This window comes from Leuresthes tenuis, unplaced genomic scaffold, assembly GCF_036924035.1.
Source record: "Leuresthes tenuis unplaced genomic scaffold, fLeuTen1.0.hap1 SCAF_8, whole genome shotgun sequence".
NCBI lineage: Eukaryota > Metazoa > Chordata > Actinopteri > Atheriniformes > Atherinopsidae > Leuresthes > Leuresthes tenuis.
Genome location: NW_027325362.1, coordinates 14286399 through 14308065, shown reverse-complemented (window position 1 = coordinate 14308065; position 21667 = coordinate 14286399). Strand labels below are relative to the sequence as shown.

At 39.7% G+C, this 21667-nt stretch overlaps 1 protein-coding gene across 2 annotated transcripts; it reads left to right on the top strand.

Moving 5' to 3' along the window:
- Positions 1-1514: 1514 nt before the first annotated feature.
- LOC140313026 (transmembrane protein 150A) lies at positions 1515-21587 on the top strand. Of its 2 annotated transcripts, none has more exons than XM_072390957.1 (8): positions 1515-1739; positions 2116-2363; positions 7255-7302; positions 7927-8013; positions 9029-9096; positions 13396-13523; positions 17599-17776; positions 18261-21587. In XM_072390957.1, the coding sequence occupies exons 2-8, from the start codon at positions 2299-2301 to the stop codon at positions 18518-18520; spliced, it is 834 nt and encodes a 277-aa protein (XP_072247058.1). In that variant the 5' UTR covers positions 1515-1739; positions 2116-2298; the 3' UTR covers positions 18521-21587. The 2 variants fall into 2 exon arrangements, with proteins under 2 accessions (XP_072247058.1, XP_072247059.1); XM_072390958.1 differs by lacking the exon at positions 1515-1739 and adding an exon at positions 1861-1986.
- The last annotated feature ends 80 nt before the right edge of the window (positions 21588-21667 follow it).

The window sequence follows — 21667 nt, the reverse complement described above, 5'->3', positions numbered from 1 at the left end:
TGTTGAAACTGATAATACGTCAAACTATTATAAATCTTTTAGTAATTTATTTCAATCATACACAGGCTAATTTTGTTCATTATAAAGTACTGTACAAGCTTTTAAAAGTTTTTTTAAAGCTTTTAGAGAACTACTATCAAGACGTCAGAGTACAGCTTGTTAGGACAATAACGTCATCATTAAAAAGGTCAGTTAATTCGAGCTTTTTATGAATACTATAATATAATACTCTTCTAATCCTAATTCATTTTCAGGTGGCCATTTACCCTTTTTGTTTGTTGCTAGAAACAGCAGTTATCAGGAACAATGGAGTTCAAAGTTTATAATTCCTGAGATAAGTGCTTGTTAGATAAGAAAGCCCCCGTTTTACGACAAAATACGTCTAAGGAGATTTAGCAGAATATTGAGTGATAGTGCACAGTTTTACAGAGCAGCAAAAAACCTGCTCAATATGGCCTTCCTCCCTCCCTAAAGAAAACCTTCAGAAAAATTCAGCCTCAGAAGTTTGCAAATTAACATCCAGTTAGATTGATGCATTTAAGAACCAAAATCTGGTGGAGTCATGGAATCAAAGAGAAACTTTTAGGGTATGTTTGGAGGGGGAGAAATACAAATTTTAATGTTAAGAACATCTCATTTACCATTGTTAACTAAGGAGGAAGTCAAACATGGTTCAGCCAATGGCATGGAAAACATTGTACTGAAATGGGAGAAAAAATGGACGGACAAATTCTGGTTGCAAATATTTTTTAACTGTAAAAATGCATAAGAAGATTACTTTTGAGGGGATAATAATGCAAGCTGAGGTTTTTCTGAAATCAGTGGATAGGATTCAAAATACAGTGCATGTAAGTTGGCCAAATAATCTCACAGGGCAGGAGGGTTGTAGCAGGATGAATGGTTAAAAAAATGCCCAAATAATAAATAATAAGACTCCCCACAGGTCTGTAAGTGCTGTAAACTTATTTGTTACAAAGTGTTGAGCACGCAGGACGCACATTTTTGCTTCAAACTCTTTTTCTTTTAAAAATCCGTAAAGATGAATTACTTTGCTCACAATAATATGTGCCATTTTATATGATATGGACGCATATCAGCACAATGAGGGACATTGTTGAAGAGACATTATGTGAAAGCTCCAGAGGGCAGCAGCAGTTAACAAAACAAGTTTTGTTTTATGAAGTTAAGATAATTAAGTTCATAAAACAAGTTTTGTTTTATGAACTGGGTTTAGTTCACTGTTCCTTCTTTTCTCATACAGTCATACTTCTGAAAAGGGTCCATTTTCGTAACGTTGTACCGCTGGAATGAACTGAGGAAAACCAGTGTTCTCCAGACTCGCGTTAAAGTTTAAAATTCTGACGCTGTGACATGTGTTTTGTAGAACTTATTGTGTGTTGTATTAATAAACGACATGTTTATTTTCCATTTCATTACTATTCAAAGCAGTGAGTACAGTTGAACGGACCTACCGTGAGCGGCGTCCCCGGCAGACCCGCCCACTCGTGCGTAAACGAACGTGGGCGGAGTCAAACAGCTGGATACTCAAGTCTGGGGTGTCTGTGAGAGTGAGCCCGAGTTTCCCTTTACTCACTTCAAAAGAGAAACGCTCCACCGTGGAGGCGGTCGCTGCTCCGGGAAAGCAAAGAAGTGATTTGTGGTCAAAGGAGGACACGTCGGCGTACTCCGAGTTTCCGAAAAAAGACAGAAAAACACGCTCGCAAGCAGAGGGGCATTAGGTGAGTAATCAGACATAGATTTGGCTTTGGTGTCTGTTTTTGCAGTCTCGCTTCAAACACGAATTTTGAATAGGTAATCTGGATTGCTCCAGATTGGATATTTAGTTTGATATTCAGTTTGGGATATTAGGAGGATATGCATTCGCCTCTGAAATTCGGCTTTTTTTGGAGAACATTGAAGGAAAAACAACAGGAAAGCTTCACATGTTGTTAAAGTGAATTTGCGCTGGATTGCATCACAGTTCCTGTAAGCATCACATTCCAGACTGTAAACGTCGATTAGTTCAACTTGTAATGGTGATAATGTTGATTAGTTTCTGATAAAATGGTGAACCACCCTGACCTAATTTGCTGCTCTTCTCCTCACTTTGACCAGCAAAAAGGGGACATCTGTCCTTCCACTGTCTCATCTGCTGTCTTCCATCTACAAAGAAATGAATCAGTTGGCGGGAATGCAGATGTTTGTCACCAACAGTTAAATGTTAGTGCTACTTCGGAGGATATCGCTTGGCTGGCTGAAGAGGAAAAAGAGGAAAGGGGCTATTTGAGGTGCTGGAATATGTCTCTCTGGATGATACTGCCTGTCAGCCTCCCAGTCCTGAGCATCACTGGGATATGGGTTGTGTAAGTCTTTCACTTTGACTCTTTGACTTTATCTAACTCTTTAACCCATTGACTCATTTAACTTTAAGCTCACCATCATAGGTAGATAAGCAAGTTGTCAAGTTGGATGAGACTGGAGAAGTATGTGAAAATGACTGCTTATATGGTATTAAACATTACTCACTTTTTTTTTTATAATGAGGTGTAATAATGTTTTGCGATGTCAACACTGCGCTTCCTGCCAACAGAGTGAATGAGACATTATTTCCCAAAAGAAAGGTAACGCAAAGTTCAAAGCTTTTTAAACACTCTTGACCTTCTGAAGCAACAAGGAATTCGCATCCATGAGCCACTTGGCAGACGGGAAACGCACTCCCAGCTGCCAACTGATAACATGCTGAAAGTTTTGTTATTCCCAAACAGAATAAATGCTAATAGAGATGCTAATATAGAGCTGTACAGAAACAAGAAATGGTCTTTTTACCACCATAAAAAAACGTGCAGTAGTCTTAACAGTGTTAATTTCTCTCTTATGTCACTTAAAACAGAATAGTTCAGCCTGCATAACCTCTGGTTAGTCATTACCTGGTTAGTCATTTTTATGCTCCGATATTTGTGTAGATCATATATTTAAGTTGTGTTAGCGTAGATTTAACCAAATCACCGGTGTCATAGAACATACTTGACATAGCAGTACCCAGGATATATTCAAACAAAAAACTAATTCTATGGTATGTCTGCTTTAATATGAAAACGAAAACCTTTTGATACCTCAGTCTCTCCTGCCTTGAGCAGAGCAAGGCAGCATATTTCTGCTGAATTCCTCGGAGCCATGGTAATTGGCATGTGGATCAGGTCTCTCCAGTGAGGTCCATGGATTTTCACCTCTTTCTTAAAACTGAGACATGCGGGTTTGCAGTTCAGTATCTGAGCAAATTACCGGGGGGCAAATATTATGAGTACCTCCTGGTTATACTCCTCTTTGCTCGGAAATTTCTCTGTGTGGAGGAATGTAAACACTTAGGAGAGACGGAGACATGTGGTCCGGTTCCAAATTGTTGGAGTTTTGTTTCTTAACTCTGTGCTGCATCAGGGATGAGTTGTGTTGGCACCAAGCGATCGGATTCCAAAGCTGAGACCCTTTACTGAAGTGTGTGCTTTAGTCATTGGTGACTTCATTTCAGGTCTGGCATTTGTTTTTGATACAACACTTTCACTGGAGTCCCTTTAGACCCTTTTCCTTCCCATTATCTTGACAAAAGTGCCTTGCTTTTAAGAGCATTCAACAGGCTTTTTCCAGACTAGCGGAATGCCGACGGATGTAACGCATTGCGTAATGCCTTTTTGCAGTGTGGGAGAAAGGTAGAATTTGGAAGTGCGTAATAGAGAGAGCTTTTCTCAGCATCTGTTGGCCATGCCCAGTGTGCCCACCCAAGAGTTTAAGCTTCACATTTTCTGTTCACCTTTTATTAGTTATGTTTGAACTATTCGAATGACTTTACGATACTGTGAAGCCTTTCTTCATGCTGTCTTAAGTTTGAATAGCATATTTTGCTTTCTCTTAAAAAAAGAAGGAAGTCTGGTCTACAGTTTGCTTTATAAATGGATCCATGGCTCGAGCATCACACCCTTTCCTGGAGTATTTTTTTGCACAACTGTTTGGAGATTTTGCAGTAGAAACTAGAAGTCTTTTCTGGTCTTCCCTGCTCAGCCTTAAAAAGAAAAAGGAAAAAAACACGGTCTGCTTCATGTTGCTCACAGGCATGCAATTACAGTGTACAGCTGCTGCTGAGCTTTGATATATGGCTAATTATATCAACATACCTATTATTACTTTGACTCCTCCAAGCATATAATGCGCTGGTTTAGTTCCACACACAGCTGAAAACATCTTTATTTAGAGTTTTTGTCCCAGAGCTGCTCTGGTGTTATTTTAGCTCTGGAAGCGGACCAAATCTGCAAACAGTTTCTCAGAAGTTATGGAAAGTTCAACTGGTTCGTTTGTTAGCCCCTTGATATTTGTCTTGATTATTTACAAGTTTGCTTACTTGTTTGTTTTGTTTTTGTTTTGGTGTGTGTTTTTTGGTATTATTCAACCATGGATAAAGAGCTCAGAGGCGTACTCCGATGGTCCTCTACCTGACAGCCATATTTCACTCACCACAGAGGGTTTCCTCCCTGTGTTTTGCAACAGCCACACTCTTACAACACATAGGGATTCACATAGCTTAATTCCCACCAATAACCAGCCAACCAACTGTTGCATGCATCGTTAAAGAGACAGTTGGAAAAGTAACTTGGCACTTGTGAAGATGAGTAAGGTGAACAACAAAAAAATAACTCACGAGGGTATTAACAACTAGTGCTGGATTGGCTTTAGCTGTACCAGAATTCAATGCAAATGCGGTAGTTTGAGTCATGATGGTTGTTTAGTGCTCGAGCTTTCGGTAAACAGCACAGAGCAAACAGACAAGTGAATTGTAACTGTAACTGATGTGGTACTGCGAAAATAATTTCACCATAGAATATTTTTCACACTGAAAATATGTGCTGCTTCGAATCCCTCGAACGCTGCCTTGAATGAGTACACTTTGTGCTTGTTAGTGACTTCTGAGTGTGTGTTAGTGATATAGTACATGCCTGTCCCATACAGATTGGTTTGTGAGTAGGATACTATCGACCGTCTCAACCTTCCTAATTGATACTTAACCTTCTACTGAACAAAGTCTGCTTTCACAAATCAGGACAGATAGTCTCTGTCTGCCACAGATTGTCCTCACATCTTTTACTGACAGTTGAAACCAACGTGTACATCAGTGTGTGCTGATTAGAGGGTTATAATGTGACAAAGTGACGATATAATTTCCTTCCGGCATGTCAGTTTTTCCCTCTTGAGAAGCCCACTCTGGAAATATGGCAAAAATAATCATACGCAATTATATAAGTAGATTATAGATGTAATTGAAAATCATGGTTTGGTACATGCAACCACCTCAGAACCCTACCTTTCCCACCAACAGCGTTAGGCTTCCCAGTGCAACTTCCTTTCTAATATACAGACATCTGTGTATTTTTCTAATTTATGGTTTGTATGTTGTTGTGGAGGACTTGGGTGTGGATGTACAGAGCAGATGCAGTTGAGTTGCACATGTTACTGCTGGTGAAATGATTAAAGGCTTCACTCTAAAGCCACAAGACAGCCTTATCTAAAAGTGTGCTCTTCTTGAACTTCTTGAACTAAAACAACTCGCTCACTGGTACAAACAAGTCTGCCCCTTCAGTGCAGCATTATTGAATTACTTTGAAAGAGCTGTCTCCTGAAAATTATTTGGTTAATTGAAAGATTTTTTCCAAGTGTTTGTGGGAAGTAAATGGTCATGGTCACAATGTCAGGCATAATAAAAGATGTGATTGTTGTCGCATAATTGAAGATGTTCCCATGGTAGGTTTTATTTATAGCAAAAGAAGCAAAAGTAGAACTCAAACTAAGTACTCGACCCTTTCGATATATATTCATTAGATGGAAAATAATTTGAACGCAGAACCTGCAGATTTTCTTTTGATTAAAAATATTGAGTCATTTTACACAAAAAAGTTCAGTTCTTACCAGACAAGCACTAGTTGTGAAATTCTGGGCCAGTACCAATGTTAATGGCAGACAGTTTACAGCATTTATTATAGTCATTTATTTCCCCTTTAATGCCTGGGAAACAAACAACTCAAGACTTTAAAGATTGTTAAACTGCGGTCAGTTCAATGACTTTGTAGTGCTTACATGACCCAGCAAAGAAGTCATGCAACACAACCAGGACACACCAGATAAATATCTGCCACTGTCACTGGTTTTTGCAGCCATTTTTACCAAATGGCCGATTGCAGCAAGCAAGCTGATTATTGGCTCATGCGACTGTTTGAGCGATATATTCGTGCATGCCTTGTTCTTACCGACTGATATTAAGATGAAATAATTTGTAAGTGATTTCAAACCTCATTAGTGTTTTGCTATGACGAGTGCTACACGTGGTCTGGTTAATTTAGCTGTGAAGTTCTGGTATTCGCTTAACTGACGCGGATCATTTCAACACAAATAACAGTGTGAAATGTTTAATCTTTTTTGTGAAGACTGAAACGGATGATAGCATTTGAAGTCATACTCAGTATAAAATAACCAATCCTCAAAGTATGATAAGGATCTCCACTTTGCTTAATTGAGATTCTAAATTTTGATCCTGTGGTCATTGAACTTTCTGAGGATGTTGCTGGTCAGTGACCTGAATAAGTAAACACTAAAGTTAATTTCCAGTATGAGTCAGGCCAGTTTGTCTGACACAAACCAGTCTCTCTTGCATTTGAACCCTGTGTCATGCACAGAGAGATAAGAAATTGCCAAATGTCATGTCATGTCACACTGATCAGGTGCCTCTCAGTGTACATTCAGACTTGAAAGATCGTAGTGTTGTGGAAGTCCCTTTTTTACGTTTGATGAATTAAAAAACTGATGATATTTTGAAATACATGGGCGTCTAAAGGCACCATAAATCTCATATAAACTGCAGATTACTAATTAAGACAATATAGCTTGCTTGATTAAAGACTTTTACATATCAGTTTTAAGCTCTAGACAAATATCAGGTTTTCATTGCTCTGTTCAGGATATATGCCCACACTAACCTTATGTGTCCCCACTATCCCAATCTGTCTGTTTTATATGACAGCTCCATGGTCACTGTAAAATATCAAGATGCCGCATCGGCTCTGAACAGACAGTGCCTTCCTCACTGTCTGTTATCTTTAAAATCAGTTCTTCCCCTGAATTGTTGCTCATTCAGCCACGGCCACATTTGAAGATGATGGCGTAAAACAGAAATTGAAAGTTTGTTGCTTTCACTTAATCATTCTGTCTTTCTTTTAGATACGCCATGGCCCTATACAACCAGCATGTGTGCCCTGTGGATAACTGGTATGTTGCTTGATCTGTCCTGTATTCTACCTTATCATCATTCTGATGCCCCCAACACACTCATGACTTGGAGTCAGAATTTAGTTTAACTTGATCAGAATAGTGAAAACTACCCTCAGTTAGCCTGAGGGTAGTTTCCCCTGCCAGTATTTTTCTGTAGCAAACACAATTACCTGTTTTGCTGTATTAGGAAATTAAATTATTTGTGGATCAGTCAACAAACAAGTGTTTGACAGACCCACCAAAGTCCCTTTATCTGAACTGTGTTTTTTTTTAGACTCTGAGTGCTCCTCTTGATGTTGGATTTGTTTTGGACAAGCTGTTTCAGGACACAGTGGTTTTGACTCACTAGCCCAAATAATAAAGGTTACAACCCCACGAAAATGGCACTCAGACAAAGGGGATATATTGTTACTGACTGAATATGGCCATTGTACAATACTTTAAATATCAGTGGCAGACATTTTGAGAATCTTTCACAATCTCATTTTGTAGGTCAGTGATTTTCTAGTAGGACTGAAGTTCTGATGTTAACATAACTTAGAATAACTCTGATTTACCTCTGTATATGTATTTTCCTGTGTTTGTAACTGTGTTTATGTTAATGCATGTTTTGCACCCCAGGTTGTACAACCAGTCATGTGAAGAGGAGCTGCATTTGCAGAGTGGGCCGTCCTTGTGCTGCACGCTAGATAATGTACCTCTCATCAGGTAACACATGCCACCTAAACCCACCACTCCACTGTCTCTTTACGTTTCCTGAACAAAAACAGGAACACTGTCCCATTGTTTTACATGACCCCTGTCTGCACACTGTTGACAAAAAGCGAGTGAGCTCGAAGGAGGAGACCGTTCTCCTGAGAGCATTCTGAAAATAACTTTAGGCTGAAATATCCTGCCTGCCACCGTGGCAGTTCAGAGGCAACACTTAGCCATGTAGACTTACTCACATGGAGAAGTCGGCGCACATTTGGCAGGAAATTAAGACACTTATGTTCCTTTGTTTGGCTTTTGGCCTCTGGAGCTTTCAACTTCAAAGGCCAACTGTGCTCTGTGCCAACATAGACTTGTTTTTTTTTTTTGTGTGTGTGTGTTTTTATTTAAACACAAATAACACGATAAAGATGAAGTCTCAAATTATTTGGACCCCTCAATCAGTATGTGCGACCACAGATTAAAGAAAAAGGAGGAGGTAATCGCCAACCTTGTGGTGCTGACAGTGCAGTATGGCTACACAGCTGACGAGGTGAGAGAGGAAGATATGCATGTTTTGTCTGTTGTAGTCAGACAATGTCAAATGATTCAAAACTGAAATATTTCTATTTCAAGTATCTTTTAAAAGCTATCAGTGCAAGCGGCAGTGTAATGAGTTGTACAATATATACTGAAGAATGTGTGACTGTAGTCAGCTGAAAAGACTTTGTAGGCAGCGGGGGCTCTGCCACAGACGGCCAGTGTTGACTGTCTCCTGGCTTCCCCTCTTACAAACATTTCCCATTCCTAGAAGAGAGGCAGTGTGCAGTAGGTGAAAAGTCAGAGACTTGACGACGGGATGTGAAGGATCATGGCTCTACCCTGACTGTATTCTACAAGCATATGTGTGCCTCAAACAACATATTGTATTGCAGTGGTTGGAAATGGTGGTACTGTTTCTATTCCTGCCTGGTGTACACTGACACTGCACAATGTTTATCTCTGATTTATACGTATTTACTCTCTCTTGTAGTAAATGTGGGACTCTTCCCCCTGAGAGCTGCTTCTTCAGCCTGATCTGCAGCACAGGTTCATTCATGGGTAAGTCTTCATATGAACATGCACAATGCACAAATCCATCGCTTCAGTGGACATTACCCTGATATATGCTAAACCAACCCTGATTCAGCTGTTAACCCCATCAAAAATGGATTTACATTGTGGGTGTCTCCTTAATGGAGGAAGTGTGAGCAGTCTTATGTCCCCACAATGTGTGCAGCACAAGTGCGCTCACAATCATATCAATCAAGAGGCAGTGAAAACCCTGCATGTGGTCATTTTGAATGGGTGGAGGGCAGAAAGGAAAGCAGATTCTGCCCCAGAGTTGTTGTAACACAGAGCTTTGCACTAAGGTAAAGACACGTATCGGCAGCAAGTGTGTATTTTAGTTGGCACAAGGAAAACAGACGTGTTACAAAAGAAGAGAGTGAGCTCCCATGTGCTGCTCTGCATGTCTTTTGTGAGTCTACACGTGCTGTTGCCCAGCGCTCACTGGTGGTTCTGACTTCCCTGATCTAGTTAATGTTTCCCAGCTGTGTTTTAGACTTGTTCTGTGTGTGTATGTGTGAGTGTGCATTCACACACATGCATGCATATAAAGAAGGAAAGAGCTTTATATTACTATATATATATATGTATATGTATGTATATACATATACTGTATATGTGTGTATATATATATATACTTTGGACTACTGTACGCTATTTTTATATGCAGATTCTAATCTTTGCATATGATATAAATGGGAGATACTTTCAGTTCCATGTGTGCTTTTGTAGATGCTTATGACTGTGGTTTCCAAACTGTTAATGCTGGATTCTGATAACCATAGTTCTGGGTTATAACTTGACTGATACTGCGGGGACAAATCAAAATGAGTCATTAGAAACATTTCCATTACTCATAGGGATCAGCTGTTTAATGGATTAAAAAAAGGAATTTAGATGATGAAGTTATCAGTTTGGTTGTACTGCATGGTAAATAAATAAATATACTGTTGATTAAGCATTGCAAGGAAATAAAATGTGACTGTTATTACTTTTGGGAACCATGATAGACATTTTACACTAGTTTTACTTTATAGACAAAACAAGGGATTATGAAGATATCATCAGACATGGAAGGGTGGTGCACTGATTCACTGCTAGTACTGTCTGGATTTGTATTTGTTGGCTAGCTAGGGGCTTTGTGTATTCTTCCAATGCCTGTTCTTCTGGTTAGCTGATGTTGGCCTTGTGATGGACTGACATCCTGTCCAATGTGCATCCTACCATTTATCAACATAAGCAGTCAGTCCTGTTACAGATCTCTCATCTTTACATTTCTCAATGAGTGAGACATTTGGAGATAGTTGAAGAACTTACTTTTTGGGGATCTTTGTTGACAAAAGTGAAATTGAAAGGACTGCACTTCATTTAAGTCTTTTTCCAGTCGCATTCACACATGGTCTAACGGATCTGCCACCACCACTTCTGGTAGTTTAGACGCTTGAATTGTCATTTAATATTGGTTGCATAAGCAGCTTTCCCTTTACTTTACATTTCCAGTCTCCATCCAATTGGCCTGTACATAGAACAGAAGCAAGCAATTACGTCTGCAAAACTAGGCTAAGTTGTAGTGGTATGTAGCTCTACAACAGGCTATTGTAAATAATCGGCGCTTATCTTGTTAGCCTATTGATTTATGTCTTACTTGGAGGACTGTGCCAGCTACAGTTGGCTCAGTGGTGGAATCACATGTACCCGGTGAACCGTATATTCCCTCAGAATTATTCCTTTCCTTGTCATAGCTGTTTCAACTTTTCTGCCAGTGCCAGTGAGTTGAAACATGTGGGAGTTGCTGAGGTGACTTTTGTGGGACTATGTTCTTGTGCATGTGTGTGTGCGTGCCCCAGCTTTAGTGCCTTTGCTTTGGATAGCTTCGTGTGCATCGCATTACGTTCATGTTGTTGCCACATGACTTTAAATGCAAGAGTAATTTTGGTTTGTAGGCAGTAGTGTTTGCAACAGCCTTGTATTTCCTCCATTGAGTTTCCTGACTTCAGAGAACCGTAGTAAGAAGAGGGCCAAAGGTGGGACCCTTTAGAGGCTGTGGCATGTTTATGTGAAATGATTTCTATTGTTAAGCTGTGGGGAAGTTGCTTGCTCTGACTTTCTGAGGACACTTGGAGGTCAGCTATTTTGCTTACTAATCAGAGTTTGAAGGTGGAGGAACACGTGATCTCAGTATGACATGCATCCTCAAAGAAGAATAACAAAACAATATCCTACCCAGATTAACTCTCGAATGCTCAGAATAAAAGAAAAGTGAGGAAAAAACAGGAATTTTCTCATAGAGAGAGAATGAGAAATGTTTGCTTGTCTTTTGCCTTCAGGCCAAGCTTTTATAATTTATATTATAGTGGCTAAATGCCACGCAAGTTTAAACATGTTCATTTTTTAAGACACAGACAGCCAGTCTTGCTACAGCAAGAATGACATGCTGTAATCTAATGAAATAAAGTGCCGCTTACTCTCTTGTCCCCTCAGCAATACAGTATGTTCTCCCTTGTAAAAGGAGCTCGAACAAAAAAACAAAAGGGTTGTTTCTGAGCCTGGAGACTGTTTGTTTTTCCATGATTATAGGCAAAATCACTTTGCAAAGATTGATTGCAGTGCTGAGAAGAAGGAGGCTCACGCAAGGACAAAAACACACAAGATGCTTTTATCAAAAATATACACTTTAAAGAACAAACATAATTATTACATTAGCTTCAGCGAGAAGCTCTGTACTCATTACATCTGCTTTATTTCCAACTTGAATGCAACACGGTTTTATCTGTTAAACAGGTGTTTTTTCTCATTAATTTCAGCATCTTAAACTTTGCAAAAAAAAATGCAGTTATTTCGTGCTCATATGGAATTTACTCCCACCGTGTATTTTCAACATTAAAAAGGTAACATTTCTTGTGTCCCAAATCCTCCCAAAGTACTGCATAAAAGTCTGGAGCATGCCTTCTTTATAAATTCCCAGAAAAACGATAAGTAAGGGCATCATTTTATTGAAACATGTGCAAGTATGAATAGAAATACAGAATATAAGGCATAGATAAAGTTTGTACAGCTCTGTCTTAAGACCTGTGGACAGTACCTTCAAACAATACCAAAGAGTAGAAAGATAATGCTGACAGAGCAAAGTCATGATCTTTGCTGTTCTGTACTAAGAGGAAGTTATGTAAGAAATTGCATTTTACTCTAAATTATGTGAAGTGTTCCCAAAACAAATCTGAAACATACATGATCACAAGAAAATGAATGAGAATCAATAATCTCATAATTATCCTGTTAGATAATGGTGTCATTTCTTTTTGGAAATGATAAAGGGCTCTATACTGTTGTATTCATGTGTCCTGTCATCTTGCAATTTCCTTCCAGATTTATATTTATCAATATAATTTAGTCTAACTGTGAGCAAAGGGACTAAACACAGAATCAGAGTCGAGCGCAAGTGTTCTAATGTATGCAAAACATCCTGTGAGAAATCAGTTCCATACACAGGTTGTCGCCAGGTTGAGAAATGGGTCTGGACACTGAGACGCTGGCGCACAGCCAGACAGACCGCAACATATCCAAAGTGAGACTAGTGGAGACAAAGCTTTAACTGTTAGGTTTTTCTTTCCTTTTACTCTCTTTTGGCGGCACAAACTCTTGCAAATCGTCGCTTGCACAGAGATGGGGACAGAGTTAACATAACAGTTTAGTCTCTGACACAATGTCTAAGCTTCAGGTCCCCAACCCCTTGTCCCCTCTAATTCTCTCAGCTTCCTCTCTTCTACTTGTCTGCTGTGTCCCGCTTTCACCAAGCCCAATCAGCCCTTATCAAGCACCAGCCATGAGGAGCTAACAAAGACAAACCAGGCAGGGGTCAACTCCACGTTGCTCCAACAATGGACCCAGTCAGACCCTGTTAGCTCATCAGCACTCATCTGTCCCATATACTGTACTTTATTTCTCTTCACTTTCTAATGCTATGAAGGACTTGGACCAACACCCACTGGTGTGTTTTGCTCACTTTCCCGCCATTTCTTAATGGCTTTTTTTCTTTCTTTCTTTTTTTTACCTCATTAGGAAAAGAAAGTTGACTGCCCGTAATTCTCAGTTCTCAAGGAATTCATGTGTTTCTTGGCTAAGCAAAGTGTGCGAGTGTTTGCATTAAATTGAACCCAGGTGCTGTGCATGGTACTCTTCCAAAAGAAACAACATATTACCTATGTCCCTTATAACACTCTCTTCTTCAGCTCTAACAGTATTTATGCTATGTTACTCCTCTAATTTACTTTTTTCATCTTTGTCTTTTTGTAGTGATGGTGATTGTGCTGCTCCGCTACGCCCAAGTCATTGAAAAACATCAAAACTGTGTTCTCAACACTGCAAGTCTTTCCACAGGCTGGATCTGTGCTGCTGGACTCACCATGGTGGGAAACTTTCAGGTAGGAAACCTCAATATTTTAAAGCAAGCAATGAGAGAGCTACGTGCATACACAGCCACATCAAAAGAAACAGAAATAAATCAACCAATCCCAGGGACAAGCAAGCCATCAGTATGAAATATTTATATGTATTTAATCTGCTTCTCATGTGAAATGCTAAAAATGATCTGCGACAGGTTTCTTCATCGCAGGTCTACTGACGTCGAAAGTAACTTATTTTCAGGCTAAAATAGAAAAACAATTAATTGAACTGAAAGTTTCTTAGTTATATTTAAGCTTGTGCACAACTCTGCCTCTGTCAGGCTCTTCCTTTTATTTTTCCTTGACTCAAACATTTCAGAGTGAGTATTCCTCAATAATTGTAGAACTCTGCTCTACGTCGATAGACATAGTATTGTAGTTTTGAGTGTAAAAACGTCAAGTGAAGGACCTGAACCTGAAATCCCTCTCTGAAGATGTTTGTTCTGTGGGAAGGAATTTCTTGAAGTTTAGATATTTGGAGCCCTGGCTGTGCGCCTGGACTGTGTGTTTATACTGTATACTTGTATCATGTTGTGGGGACAGCAATCTGATCAACTTTCACATTATTGGGGACCTTTTACTGGACAACAAAGCAAATGCTCCCCTAATATAGATCATCACATATTAGGGGTACTTGGAACTTGGCTTAACTTCACGGTAGGGGTTCGGTTAATATAATTCTCCAGAAAATTAAGGTTCTCTATAATGATTGTGTTTCTACTTGACAAAGAAAAAGATACCATGGAGCATAAGAGGCGTCACAAGTTGCTTGACTGAAACCTCCTCGGTATTTTTCAAGATTGGCAGGGTCACTTTAGAGATTAAATAGTCACAGTGTACTTTGGTTCCTCAGTGTCTTCTTGCTACCGTACTGTTATTGTCCTTGCACTTTTAGAACGTTGTGAAATAGTTGACTGTTTAAAGAATAAGAGGAAGCAGAGAAAGGTGACTCATGACCACGGAAATGTCAGTTCAGTTTTGATAGTGATGCTAAAATAATTGCCAATACTTTTTGAAAAAAAAAAGAAACAATTGAGAAAAATTGCTAGTCTAAATGAAAACATGTTCATGAAAGCATAGCGTGATTATTATTTAATTCTTTCATCTTTCCTGCCATTTTTAGCATGTGTTCACCAGAATGTCCAAACCAACTCGCTTCTTAATGATATTTCTTTTCTTTCACATGTAAAAATGTTGTCCTCCACTTGTATGCTCTTTCTAATATTTTCCCATGATACTTTTGTATAGTTTCTACCATATACTGTATTTCTGTCCTGCAACTTCAAGATCTTTTATTTAAAATACTGTCTGTCATGTAAATACAAAATTACTAAAAAAAAACGAGCCTTCTGTGATATAGAACTGCTCTGATTCTGTTTGACAGGCGTAGTAGAGTCTGAGGATGACATGTTGTTGTAAAACAAAGTGTACATACCTCAAGGTAACTTTGTGATGAAGAAGAAGAATTATCTTACAAGCATATGTGAAACAGATGTGCAGATGTGGCAGGTTTTGGGAGCCTGCGGAAAGGTCGTTTTCATCTCTTCCCGTTTTCTCTTGCGAGGCTTGAATGCTGCAAAACTGTGTGGAATTTTATGGGAAGAGCCAGGGGGAAGTGAATCATCAAGTCTGGTCATGCATGGAGAGGAGCTTGGCAGACAGGGTGTGTGTAGCAGAGGCCCCATCTATAACCAATCATGTCTCCGACCCTTGCCGCTCATTCCCGGACATAACAGGAGGATGTAAATAGGGCTGACAATGATAATGAATACATTGTGGAACCCACAGAAAGGAATGGAAATCTGGCTACAAAATCAAGCAAATTCGAATGACATATGTTTGAATCACAGATGAAAGCAATGCTAGTGCCTGAAAACCAAAACAGATATGGGTGAATGAAAGCATCAGAAACGCAACAGATGACAACAAACTCAGAAGCGTCAATTGCAGCGGTTTGTAGTTGTGTGTTATGTAAAGCTTTGGCAGCACATCTGTGGCGTGGCCACTGAGGCTTTTCCTGTCAGGCGGCCTCATAGTTTGGGAACAGAAGCACATAAATAGACGACAGAGAAGCACATTGCTGCCCCACAGAGGCCTATGAGTGTCACACTGCAGGGCCAAAAGCTGCAGAAAGAGGGGTGAATGGCCAGATAGATGGCTGGATTACTGGTCACATTACTTTCTGAGTTTTAAATGAGATGATTGATCCAGTCTGCTGAACGCAGCTAGCTGTTCAGCACAGAAATTGGAAATGGATCAAAAAACTCTATCTTAAGTGGACAAAATAAGCTCCCCGGCGCTGTTAAAGTTGATAATCTAAAATGTTACTATGCTCTTTTTCTCAAAGTTACATTTTTCAAACGTTTTCCAGGAAAGTCAGATTAAAGGGGTTTTGTAATCAGTAGTGGCGACTCTCTGTTACAAATTTTGGCAGGCATTTGCGGTCTGTTGTAAATCGTTGGAAGACAATAGAGTTTCACTTCATCTCATTTATTTCTGTTTCCAGCAAGTGAAAATCAAAACTAACAGAGCTTGTTCTCACATGTTGATCCTCACTTCTTTCATCATCACTGCACACTGTTGATATGTTGTAACACTGCAAAACACAATGTTACACTTTTTTAATGCAGTACACAGCAAAACCATTTTTGAATAGTCCTCACTGCACATGACTGCTTGTGACTAATTCGCCTCTTCACAGAGATGATTGTGTGAGCACCATTACTATTCATTTATGCAGGCAAGCTGCTGGTCACTGTCAGCCTGCAGGAATCGATTTATCAAGCTGATCCTGTTTAGTCATCAATTCGCATTTTAATGTTATGACAAAATACTGCGCAGGATCACGTCTAAGAGCTTTAGAAACGGAGAGAAGAGCTGACCAGTTTCTTAGAAAATGTGACGAGCGTAGACACACTTTTCGTGCAGAAAATGCAGTCAGGTGCTCATAGTGACAGTTGTTGCCTCCAAACGCAGCCCCGTCCTCTCCTCAACCCCTTTTCCATCTTTATGACTCTTATGTGTTTTCATTCTTACTGGCTGACGCTGATCGTCATTTTAACCACAGATTAAACTGGTGAAATAGTAAAAATCTTCGCACTTACAGTTCCCTAAAGATCCAGGCAACTCAAACGTAAAAGCGAGAAGGTGGAAGTCGGCATGTTTGATCATTTTACCTGATCAAAAATGGTAATTTCTACAGTTTAACTCAGCAACGCTCACTGCCTCACTATGCCAATATGATGAAGATGGAAAGAAAATATCAAAGGAAATTGGATTTTGTTCTAATCAATTTACTGTGCAAACCCGTACATAAAAATATGGCAGTTATTAACAAAGCCCTGCTTTTTGGACAGATAAGTGGAAGGACGTGTTGCTGTCATTCTCTCCAGCTTGTGAGATGTAACAAACAGATATTATATCTGCTCCATGTACTTTTCTTTAATGAAAATGTGTAGAAACTTCACTTTGTCATTTCGGGGATTTACCCACTGCACAAGAATGTTCAGTATGTACTTGCTGGGTCAGTGGACAAATGGCTTAGAAGCCAAAATGACTTAACTTCAAGGCTATTGCTCTAATTACTGAATGTGGAGCAGAGGGACATTGATATTCCATCGACCATTAGCCAATAAACATTCTTCTTTTTCATCTTTCTAAATTAGTCAGGTCCTAAAATTTCAGTTAACGCTCCATTGACTCTCTTATCTCAGTTCAGATCAGTGCATCTGAGCTCTGTGTGTGAGAATGTGGATCCTTCAGTGGGAGCTGTGGTCACATGCTCCTGAACAGCTCTTTTGTGTATTGTTCCTTATCGTTCTTGTGAGCAGCGTTGTAAAGGAGGCATTCTGCTGCTTTACTTTCAGCTAGCTGTATTTTTTCATCTCTTTTTCACATCTTTCCATCCTCAGAGAATGAACACAATGCCAAATTATCTGACCCATCAGCTTGATTTGTTGCCAGCTTCTGATTGATATTGAAGATTTGGTATGCTGTTATTAATACCCATTTTAATTCAGCCCTTCTTTCTTCCTTACCCTCTCTCACCTGACAGGTGGATAATGCCAAAGTTCTCCACTATGTCGGAGCAGGCATCGCCTTCCCCACCAGTATGCTGTTTGTGTGCCTCCAGTCTGCTCTGACGTACCGACTGGCCAAGACGCAGGGGGAGTACAACTTGGCCCATCTCCGGCTCTTCATGACCCTTCTGGCCTTCATAGCCTTGGTGCTCAGTATCCTCTCCAGCCACTGACAGATGGCAGCCTACATGACTGATATGTGCTTCTGTGTAGAGAAATATACAGTGTTCAATGTCAAGTCCTCTACTCGGACTGTTCTAGTCAAACACTTGTTGTAGTGTTGTAGATGTGAAGCATCTTATCGGCACACTTTAAACAACATTTTGAGAGTTATGTTGATTTTGTTTGTCTAATCTAAAATGGTTTTATGGTAGTGCTTTCATCAAGTAGTTTAATGTCCTTGAAAGAGAAAAAAAAAAAAACAGTCCTTCCCTGATGTATTTTAATGAGACTACTGCGACTAGAACAGGATCAGTTCCCTAGTCAGTATTTAGGAATATTTGAAGAGATCTTTGAATTTTCATCGCCTAAAGTAGAGTAGTTAGAGACGTTTGTACTGAGCAAGCTCCTTGTCGTGTCAGGGTAGCTTTGACCTCTCACACCGCTTTGCGGCTGCTTTCCTTAACCAGGTTTTCAGGTGGCGTGTTTTTCTGTCAGGAGAGCTTCGTCCTGCAACATGTCTCCGCCATCTTCGAGTGGGTGTTCTGCGTCATCATCATGCTGTTTTACGGGACATTTGCCTTTGAGTTTGCCAGCATGTCAGGAGACACCATGGTGGTGCTGGCCAGAGGAGGGTCCCTGGGATCTGCTGGGAGAGAACACAAATTGGACACGCTTGGAGGACTGGGAGGACCCCTTCCACATTCACACCAGCCTGAAAACATGTCCATACTGTAGCCACCTGGCAATTCTGGACACCTCGCCATTGCCTTGTTTATTCCTTTCAAACTGGTTGCTGAATGAGTTTAATTATTCATTTCCAGCCACATTTGTCCAAAGCTACTAAATAAAACCAGGCCAGTGCAGGAGCTGTGGAGCGGGCGTTGATCCGCTGCCACAGTGGACAGCTCACTTTGTCTCATGTTCACATCAGGATTTGTGTCTCCGAAGAACTTGTTTGCATTTTGCACATCGCACAAGTGTGGCACCGAATTGTCTCCCAACTGTGTCCTGTTGCCAGTGTCTGGCAGCAGAGGAGCATTTCTTCAATCAGAAGACGAAAATGAACTGTCGCCCTCGAGATGCTGTAAGCTGTAAGCTCAGTTTGACGCCTTGGACCATTTCTTGTTAAGTGACTGCCATGATGCTTTCATTGTACAGCAAAGAAGTGAGGCTGCTGGACGGCCATAGCAGACAGTATTCCAGTCATGAAACAGAAAGTCAGTTATGCTCAAGTGTTCCAGTGGGAATTCTGTCTGTCAAACAGAAAACAATAGAAATGTTTCAGTCAATCCCGGAGACCGATCTGGGCAGCACTCAGTTAAGCAATATTTCTGATATCCATGACCTCTAATGAATAACACCCAACTCTTCATTATTTTCAGCTGCTTTAATCCATTATACTGTCTGTATACTCAACTGTATGTTCCCTTAAAGCCAAAGATATATGTATGGCAAAGCTAAAGGCTCAGAATGTTTCTCAGGAGTCATTGACCAAGGCTAACTAGAAAGTAAATATTTTTAGGTGGAAGTTAAGATAATAAAGTGCCTCGTTGGTGCTGGTGTTGGTGATAGGTCATTCATCTTTAAAATACGTGGCATTTATGTTTGATCTGTGGCTTCACATTTGCATCTCTAACACCATCTTTTTTTAATTTTTTTTTTTTTTTACTTTCCTTGCTGCTCATACCCAGAGTGCATTGTATTTAGTTACATATCTCTATTTCAAGTGCTTTACACAGAATATACGCAGAATATATAGGACTCTTTGTCCTTGTTTTCTTGTTTATGTTTTGTGTCATTCAAATGTCTGAAATGATTCTTAAAACAAAGTGTCTTTCCTGCAAGGAGCACAAGGTACACGAGACTGATGTTAAGAATATCGGACTCATCTTTCTGTCAGTGGAAGAACAGGGAGAAGAGCATCCAGAGGCCAAATGCATACTCGCTAATTCAAGCCAGAGCACTGGGTTTATTGAGTTTAGTAACAAGACATCGCATGTGTTTTCAGGGCCCAGCGATGGAGGCCTGCATCTTATTATTTCCTGTCAAGGACAGCAAAAAAAAAGCTATTTTTTTTACTTAGGCTTACCTGCGTGCTTTCTCTTTGAAGTTCTTTGAAGTTTGCATCTTTTCTGCATATCTATCTGGTGTAGCAGGACGAAGGGGGGAAAAAGAAGGGTTGGTAAAATAAAAAATGACTGAGAGTCGAGCCTCTGTGCTATTTGAAAACAAGTTAGAAGTATTCGATGATATCATTAGCATTTTGTGGCTTAAATAGGCCTCATCCTGTCATTTCCATGACTGACTGCTTATAGAGGGAGCACAGACAGAAGGTCCATGTGAGGTCCAGGAATAGCAGAATGTAGAGAAATGCTACCTGAGAATAGAGCAGAGTTACTGTTTCTGTTTTTGGAAAATTGTTAACATTTCAATGTGTCATTAACACACTGTGGTCCTGAAAACTAGACGGAGAGTATACAACAGTAAGCTGCCTGTCACCCCTCCCTGATGCCACAACTGGCCACATGTTAAGCTTATTGATCGTATTTTTGGTGAAGGGGGTTTCATTCATACAGTTTTTTTAAAACACAGTCTCACAGTCTGTTAGAAGTTCTGATGCGCAGGGAGTTTCTCTCAGATCGAATGTAGACTTTCAACAGACGCTTGTGCAGTTGCAGAGTGGAATGAGCTGGAAGGTAGAAACACCCCCAGCCCCAGTGATCACTCACTTCTCTCTGCTGGTCAAACAGCTTACTGCACAAGCTCACATTTAAATCACATAAACTCACAAGAGGTTTTGTTGTCTGCTTGAAAAATTATACATTTTTGCATTAATTTCCGAAAATGTTCAGACTTTTACCCAAATATGGCTTTGTTTTATGTCAAATGATATCAAACAGTTGAACTGCAGCCAGATTTTGTGGCTATCGTTCGTCATTCTATTATACACTACTTTTAGAGTACGCATTCTTCTAGCAGATCGTAGCAACCATTAAATTTATTCCAAATCTTAAGCCAAATGATGATGCTGCCTGTGCTGCTCTAGCAAGGATCATGTGGTAATTTCTTATGGTATTTACTAAAAGTGATTTAATTTACTTTGTCATTCATGCGTGTTAGTTAATTTCCAGTTGGACACTTGTCAGATTCACATTCTGCTTTGTCTGCATCTCCACTCTTTGTCCTTGTTTTCTTGTTTATGGATCTGTTTGATCTTTGCACTCAGGAAAATGTTCCGACACCAGCTACATTGTTTAATTCCAAGAAGATTGAAATCTGTCAGCTTCTGCCTTCTGTTGTGTTTGTCCATGATGATGGGGACTTGTTGTTTGTAGCGGTTTTATATGTTATAGGTGCAACTTCTTTTTCAGTTATAGGACTGATGTTAGCCATGATATAATAGATTATTTTTGTTAATCAAGATTCTGCAACGCTTAAAAATTAAATTCCCATGATTGTAGCTTGTAAAAATCGTTATGCTGCTCACACAAAAGTGGTTAAGTGTCTGCCAAAAAGAAAAAAAAGTGCTACTCATGCAATCAGTAGATCATTGGTGAGAGTTTTATGGCAAACTGGCCAGAATGTGTAAACCTCACAAAAATCTGATATTCGGTACCCCATTCATTGAAGGGCAAAATGTTCTCTGTGCCTTATGTATTATATTGATGACCAAAGAGGTTTGGGTTGTAAATTCTATTTTGATGCAAAGTCATATGATTGTATACATACTATACATGCCTTATTGTTCAATAAATACAAAAAAGTACGGTCATTCTATCTTAATGAAACCAGTGATTCCCAACTCAAGCTTTCTGTTGTGCTCATTCTTTTCAGGTGAAAAGTGACTCTACATGATGACGAAATCTCAAATATTAAAGCCAT